We start from the raw sequence: 8,190 nt of genomic DNA, 5'->3' as shown, positions 1-8,190 counted from the left end.
GCGCTCGCTCCGGCTCAGCATCAACGCGCGCGAGCGGCGGCGGATGCACGACCTGAACGACGCGCTGGACGGCCTGCGCGCCGTCATCCCCTATGCTCACAGCCCGTCGGTGCGCAAGCTCTCCAAGATCGCCACGCTGCTCCTGGCCAAGAACTACATCCTCATGCAGGCGCAGGCACTGGACGAGATGCGGCGCCTCGTGGCCTACCTCCACCAGGGCCAGGGGCTGCCTACGCCCGTGGCCGCCGCCCCCCTGGCGCCCCTCGGCCAGGCGCCGGTCTGCCCCTTCTCGGCGGGCGCCGCGCTGGGGCCCTGTCCCGACAAGTGCGCCTCCTTCTCCGGGACGGCCTCGGCGCTTTGCAGACACTGCAGTGAGAAGCCCTAAGGACCTTCCAGAGCGCCCTCGATGAGGCGGGGCAGACCTGACAGACCAGGAGGGGCGGCCCCACCTCGCTCCCGGCTGGAAGTTAAAGGCCTGTCGCAACACAGGATTGAGCCGGAGAGAGAGGACGCCCTGGAATTGGGGGTCCAGGACCCCCAGCGCCCCTGGACACACTCCCACGCCCGGGGAGGTAACCGGAGACCTCGTGGCCTGGGACAGAGGGTGACCAGTCAGCTCCTCCAGGCATCGCCATCAGAGGAGGCCGTGGAGAGTCCCAAGACCTCAACGGGAACTGGGGGAACTGCTCGGATTCCAGCGCGGGGGTCAGGGGCGCAGGGACAGCTCCCAGTCCGCGCCCAGCGCCGGCTCTAAGGCGGAAAGAATCGCGGGCTGGGTTGTCTCGGGGAGGCGCCTCCGCAGACCGCTATACCCTCCGTGTGTCCACGAGGATAGTCCCGTTACTGTCCTTCACTAAAGGAGCTGGACCGGCGGCAGGTGCGGGGGCCGAGCAGGGCGGCTTTTCTCAAGTCCGTGAGGTCGAGGCCGCAGCGAGGGGCACGTGCCTTCTGACAGCTGTCCCCAAAACGGACACTTCAGGCCGCTGCTTGAAGGGATGCGTGGAGGAGCCGCCTGGGGGGGTCTGGGGGAGGCCCCGGTCTGACCGCAAGACCGGTAGAGCCCCTCCCATCTCCCGCGCATTCCAGGTGAGCAGCCCCGCAGGTGGGGACAGTGACTCTCCGGGCAGCGGGTCTGCATCAGGGTCCCACTCTGCAGCCATGGCCACGCTGGCCCTTTTTCGAGGTTGCGCTACTACCCCCAATGTTAACCCGTTGCTAATGCGATGTTGATGGGGAGAGGACCATCTCCAGGCGGCCTGTCCGCAGCACTAACTCTAACACATACATTTCCAAAAGCTCCTTTGTATTTGCAAAATGAAATGCAGGATTAAGCCTTGTTCATAAACACATGTGCTCACACCGGCATGCACACACATTTCATTCTCATGTCTGGTCTTTCTGCAGAAGTGCATTACAGGCTCAGAATGGGAGACTCTTCCCAAGCCCTTTTCTGACCACTCAAGGCAGGGAATCTGGAAACCCACACACTCTTGAGCTCCAGGCCCTTTCAAAGCGATCCTGACTCAACTTTCTCATTTCATAGACATCCACGGGGATTTGGAACAGAGAAAGCCAGCAAGGCTCACACGCCTTTTAGATTCAGGATAAAATATTTTATTTCAACTTAGTTTTTCAATACTGTGCTCAGATTTTAGTGCCAAATTAAATTATACTTACTACCATTTCAATTGGACTCATTTCTCTTTTCAGGTCAGTGGACCACCGTGGACCATGTGTGTCTAACTGCAGACCAGCTTAGCTTCTGAGTGTGCACACCCATCTGCAAGGCATCATGGGACGGCAGCATCAAAACCACCAAAGAACGAGGGGACCGGAGACCCCCGTGGGAGACAACTCGAACAAGAACCACATGACAAGATGTAAATCCTTCCCATAACATGGTCTAAATAAAAGTTAAACTGAAGTGAAATGCTGTTTTTTAAAAATTGGCAAACTGTTTATCCACTGTTCTTCAAAACAAAGGGCTTGGTGGTGTGGCATTTTTTGTGTGAAATGCGGTCTCTGTAGGGGCTGCTGGCACTTTGTCCACTGGACGCCAGCAGCCTTTCCCAACACAGAAGACTGCTCTGAAGCTGGGCCGTGCCACAGAGCAGCAAAATCAACCGGAAGTTGTTGGTGCAACATCTCTAGCGGTGTGAACCCCGTACAGGTGTGATGGGGAAGCAGGAGGGTCAGCTGGATGGAGGGGCAGGTCAAGGAGGAAGAGCTCCCCTCATCCTGATCTGAGGCAGCCTCCTGTGAGGGCAGGCTAGCCATCCTTCCTAGATGATAAGGCCACACAGGTGTGGAAGGGTGTGGAGTGTCCCTGTGATATGAAGTCACCCCTGTCAGCCAGGGGTGTCCCCTGGAACCCATGTCAGCTGCAGGTACTATACAAAGAGTAGGACGAAGCAGATGAAATCAGTTTTAATAACATCTTTCAGTGCACCTGAAGCCTTATCATTTCAATATGCACTCAGTGTATGAAGTTCCTAACAATGTGGCTCTTTGTCTCTCGTACTTGGTCTTTAAAACTCAGTGCAGCTGTTGGCTCACAGCTCATCTCTGCCCCGCAGGCTCAGTGGCCATGTGTGACCCCACAGTGGCTACGAACTCCAGACAGGAGTGTCCCAGGTTCCCCCTCCTTGACAGCAGGTGGACATGTCTGCTGCTGGATGAGGTCAGGCTGTACTGCCAGGGGCCCAATGGAGCCCCAGGTTCAATCTCTGATTGTCACTCTACAGGGTCTTACAGGAAGAGGTGTGTCCCCCCCAAGAGATGCCTCACACCGGGGCTCAGAGGTGCCCAGACTGGGCAGGCTATAAGGTGAACCCGTGTGGGACAGCATCTGGGCTCAGGCCCTGGGTCCTCTCCACCCCAGGTGGAGGCCGGGCTGCCTCCTGTCTTCCACAGATGCCAGCCTGAGGAATGCAGACCAAGGCGCCTTTGAAAGTGCTGAGAGAGGCACCTCAACCCACAGCCAACAACCTTCAGGGTCCCTTCTCACAGTGGCTCCTGGGGCCTGGGTGAGGCTTCTCCAGCCTGATCACTTGTAGGAGTGACTTGTCAGGGTCCTTGGTCCCACAGGCCTGACCCTGTGTCATCCACTCGCCCAGTGCCCTCAGCCTTGCTGCAGGTGTTCAGAGGGCTGGCCCCCCATTGCAGGGAAGCAGGGGCTGCCTAGACATCCAAGTCTTCCCTTCCTCTGTCCTTGCACACAGCCAGGTGGCAGGATACTTCTCCCAGTCTTCTGAGCCTGTAGTGCCCTGGGGCTTCCCCCCAGGGACTTATCTCAGCCTTTCCGCAGACACCAGCATCTTGGTGGTCACTGTGACCATGGCTCTGTATTAACCAGGATGTCCAAGATCCTTTGCCCCAAAGATCTTCTATTTCCCCCAGTTAAGAAGTTTGTTTCCACCCAAAGAAAGCATCTGGACTGTGCTAAGAGGATGGGCAGAAAAAGCTGAGGGTGAGACTCTCCCTAAGGAACCCAGCTCTTTCCCTCATGCACATGGGCCAACAGGATACATGGACTTGGCACAGGGGCTCGCAACTGCCTCATTTCACTTTTAATGTCATCCAGAGGCAGAGACGTGACCGGAATCACTGGTTTTACCCTCTGATTGTGCTGGGAACACCCAGGACAGATCATGCTTCCCTGGCAAGTGAAAACAGGTCCGCAGGGGCCACCTGCATGGACACCAGCTCCTAACGACAGGAGGGGGAGCTGCATCCCCCGCTCTGCCCTGAAGAGCCGGCCTGGCTTCTGCCTGACCATCCAGAGAGTTCTGGCTGCAAAGGAGCCTCCTAAGCTCCTAATCCCCCTGAGAGTGATTACAGCAATTTCATAAAGTGAATTTGTTTGATATGTTGCTGGCCTGTAATCGCTTTGGCATCCCATTTGAGGGGATAGGAGCAGAGGGATTTGCGATGTATTAAATAATTTCTCCAACAATTAATTACCTCCTTGGCCTCCCAATGCGGGCCACGATATTCTGATGCCCCAAAGTCAGTTCCATAAAATGAGAGTGTCACCCACCAGCTGAACCCCAACGGGCGAGACCCAGCACCCTGACTGCGGAAGGGCTCTGTGGCCAGCACAGTTCCCCAGTGTCAGAGATGACATGGTTTTTTTTTTAGATGACATGGTTTTAATGCATGCTCAGTGCCAGCTCCCTGCGGTCCATGATGCATGACATGCCCACTACCAGCAGCCCCTGCTCTGTGATGAACACCACACCTGGGCTCCGGTCTGCCGTGCATGTGTGTTTATTCGGATGTGCATGTGAGGGCTGGGCTTGGTGAGCGGGTGCACGTGAAGGGGGAGCTTTGTAAGATGTGTGCTTGGAAGAGCTGTATCTTAACAGTATGTCTGTCCCCTTTCTAGGGTTTTGTGGAAGCCAAGTTCCAAACAGAGGGCTGTGCTATCTTGGTGACAGTGTGGTCACACCTGCTTATCTGGGAAGGCAGGACAAATTCAGAGGGCTTGGCGGTGGACAGGATCCCTGGGAAGCTGCCCTGTGGGAGCTGCCTGGCCTCATCATGGCTGGCCTGGCCGTACCTCGGCCTGTCGCGTCGAAAGCAATGAGCCACAGGTGTGCACATGTGTGCTCCTGAGTATGCGTGCCTGAATGTACACTACATATGCGTGTGTACATGTGTGCATGTGAGTGTGTGTATTGTTTCACTGGGTGAGAAATGTGCATGTATGTGTACACGCTGTGTATGTGGTTCTGTGAGAGCCACTGGACACCACCTACTCAAATGCAAACTGAAGGGATCACACTGTTTTTCATGTCACTTCACAAAAGCCAAGTAAACTGAGGTCTCTGGTGACCCATGGCCTACACCTGTCCTACTTTGCCCATGAGTAGTAAGTGACCAGACCGCAACCTGCTTGTTTTCAGAAGAACCAGCCTGGACACAGGCTTGGAACTGGGTCTCTCTGATCACAGCCCCAATAGGGCAAGTGTGGTCAAAAGTCCCTGGATCTCACTTCAAGTCCCCAGAGTCCTGCAAAGCTAATGTTTCACCCCAACCTTGTGGACACCTGAAAGAGTCTGGATTGTAGTCCGGATCTGGCTATCCGAAGTGACTTGGAAGCCAGTGGAGGAGGAGAGGCCTGCCTTCTGATTTTGCTTCCTCTTCCCCCTCCCTTCATCTTCCTCTCCCCCTGCCCATCTCTTCCTCTTCCTCACCCTCTAGCCCTCCCCCTCGCCTGCCCCTTCCCTCTCTCCTCCTCCTCTCCCCTCCCCCCTCCCCTCTTGCTCCTCCCCCTGCCCCTCTTGCCCTCTCCTTTTCTCTCCTTCTCCTCCTCTCCCCTCCCCTCCCCCTCCTCTTTTCCTCTCCTCCCCTTCCCTTCCCTCATCCCCTTCCCCCTCCCCTCCTCCTCTCCCCTCCCCCCTTCTCTCCTCCCCTTTTCCTCCTCTCTCCCTCTCCTTCCCTCTCCTCTCCCAGGCTTTCAATTTGGAGTGAAAGACATCACCTCATAATGTCCCAGGGTGCCTGGTGGTGTCCAATGGTCATGTCACAACCCCAAGTACCCACACCCTCATCCTTTCAAGCCCTTCTCTCTGTCTCCTCTCCTTTTGGAAAGAAAAGAGATATCTGCAACTCATTCCCATGCCCCTGGATCACTCTAACACCAACACATGCTCCCGAAGAACATCCCTGTTTTCAGGACACCTGCCACTGTGCCCTGAGCTGCCCAGGGCAGGGGAGATGGGGATCTGGCTGAAAAGGCTGCATCGAGAGGTGCCTCGGCCAGGAGCTGGACATGTGTCACAGGCTGCACCACTGCTGTTCTCTCTGTCCAGAGGTTTGAGCACGTATAGGTGTGTAAGTGCAGGTGCATAAGTGCAGGTACGTAAGTGCAGGTGCATGCATGTACCCGTGTGAGAGTTCCCACGTGTGTGTCTGCTGTGGGGTCTGTGCCATTTCCTCACCTGTGAGGCTGTGGTGCTCAGCATACTGCATGCCCTCTCCCCACTGGGACCTCGGTCTGCAGGCAAGCTGGCCTGGCCTGTGTTACTCTAATCTGTAACACCCTGTTCAGGCTTGCTCAGGGGTGCAGGACATTGACAGTATCGTGTCATGGACGTGGAGGACCAGTACTGTGTTACCAGTGTGGAGAGATCATGGACAGTAGTACCACGTCATAGATGTGGAGGAAACAGGAACAGTACCATATCACAGACATGGGGGACCATGGACAGTGCTGTGTCACAGACATGGAGGGATCATGGACAGTGCGTCACAGACATGGGGGACCATGGACAGTGCTGTGTCAGACATGGGGGACCATGGACAGTGCTGTGTCAGGGATGCAGGGCACCATGGATAGTCCCATGTCACGGATGTTGGGCACCGTGGACAGTACTGTGTCATGGACATGGGCCACCATGGATAATCCTGTGTCACAGATGTGGGGCACCATGGATAGTTCCGTGTCATGGACGTGGAGGGACAGGGACAGAACCACATCATCAATGTTCACAAACATGAGTAACTCCATGTCACAGTCATGGGGGCAGGGAATATGCTGCGAACCAGGACACACAGAGCAGGCACCTTCCTGAAACTGGAGTCAACCTCTGGGGTCTCCGGTGGCTGTGTACACCATCCTTCCCCCGTGGTCTGCAGGCAGAAGGGAAGGAAGTAGGGCTTCTCCTGATATTGCAAACAAGCCGTGCACATTAGTACCTAGCCGAGCCCAAGCCCTTGAAGGGGAAGTGTGTGTGTGTGTGTGTGTGTGTGTGTGTGTGTGTGTGTGTGACCACAGTCCACCCTCCAGGCCTCTCCATAGGCAGCACACAACTTGTCCTGTGCAGAGAGGTCTCTCTGTCACCTGGACGTTTCCAAGGATGGAGCAGAGCTGGCTGGGAAGCAGTTTCCAACACACAAGCAAAGCACCGGTAGCACAGAAACCACCCAGGGCTCTCATTCTCCATGGCCCCCAGCGGTGGTGGCCACCATCACCCACACTGCTCATGAATATTGATGGTCCTCCTTTGTGGGGACAGCGCAGTATGTCCCGCTTGGCCTGCTACAGACACCACAGTGCAGACACCACCGGGACCGTGGACTTTGTTGTGCAGCGGGCACTGCTCGGCGGTGACAGATGGACACGTGCTGCCAACCCTGTTCGCCCTGGAGCTCTGTAATGTGCTGTACTGGCCGCAGGGCAGGTTTAAATCCCTGGGCTCCCTGTGCTCCAGCGCTTTCTCAGTCAAACGCCTTAAGCACTTTGTCAACATGGACAGCTGGCCTCTCGTTTGGGAAATTTCATTTGCTGAAATATTTAGTATTGGGAGTTAGGGCTGCCCAGCATATGCCCACGTGGATGTCCCAACCAGGAGCCCCCTGGCCTAGTGAGCTGGTGGCCAGGTGATGCAAGGTGGCACAATCAGAGAGGAGTCAGTGGGAATGGGACATCCTTTTCAAACCACTGGTGGATGACAGTTCACTCCTCTGAGGAGCTGGGAGTCACTGAGTGTGCTGCAGGTTCAGTGCACGCCTGCCGGCTGGAAGGCTGGGATTTTGAGCCCATCCAGGGGCCCTTTGGAGGACAGGCCTGCTCTCTACTCTGAGCGGTCACAATCTAGGAACCCCTGGGATCCATCTAGCTCTGCACACAAAGGACTGTTAATGTCCATCCCACAGTGACTACAGCTGTGTGGTGCCCAGAGGGCAGAGACGCCCTGTTGCAGCCTTCCCTCTGAACCTTCTCACCAACCCAGCTCCCCAAAAGGATGTGTGAACACAGCAGCAGACACCGTGGGACAAAGAGGTTCAAAAGGAGCTTGCAGTCACAGCACAGAGGAATCCAGAGCCGCTTACTCTGAGTCCACAGAGGACTGTGGACGATTATATGCAAAACCAAAACAAAATGTAAATTTTCACTTAAATAAAAATTTTATATATTCCACAAACCCCCATCAACAACAAATGGATAGAGAAGCTCTGGTATATTCACACAATGGAATATTATGCAGCATTGAAAAACAAGGAACTCATAAAATATTATGCAAAATGGATGACCCTGGAGGACATTATACTGAGTGAAATATCTCAGTCACAAAAGAACAAATATTGCAGAGGGCCACTGTTGTAAAATGGGACTGACATCAGGGTTGAGGGAAGACAAGAAAAGGAGGGGAGGAATGATGTATACTGCATTGAAACAGATGA

The 8,190-nt window shown here is 55.1% G+C and overlaps 1 protein-coding gene across 1 annotated transcript in view; it reads left to right on the top strand.

Moving 5' to 3' along the window:
- The window catches only part of BHLHE23 (basic helix-loop-helix family, member e23), a 763-nt gene extending 378 nt beyond the window's left edge, over positions 1-385 (top strand). The window contains exon 2 of the mRNA XM_006896944.1: positions 2-385. Coding sequence (XP_006897006.1) covers positions 2-385 — 384 coding nt within the window. The remainder of the gene's footprint in view (position 1) is intronic.
- Positions 386-8,190: the final 7,805 nt, after the last annotated feature.

The sequence above is a fragment of the Elephantulus edwardii genome, unplaced genomic scaffold (genome assembly GCF_000299155.1).
Source record: "Elephantulus edwardii isolate Elephantulus edwardi_28Jun2011 unplaced genomic scaffold, EleEdw1.0 scaffold00193, whole genome shotgun sequence".
Taxonomy (NCBI): domain Eukaryota; kingdom Metazoa; phylum Chordata; class Mammalia; order Macroscelidea; family Macroscelididae; genus Elephantulus; species Elephantulus edwardii.
Note: the sequence above shows the minus strand (reverse complement) of the source record. Positions and strands in the feature narration are given on the sequence as shown.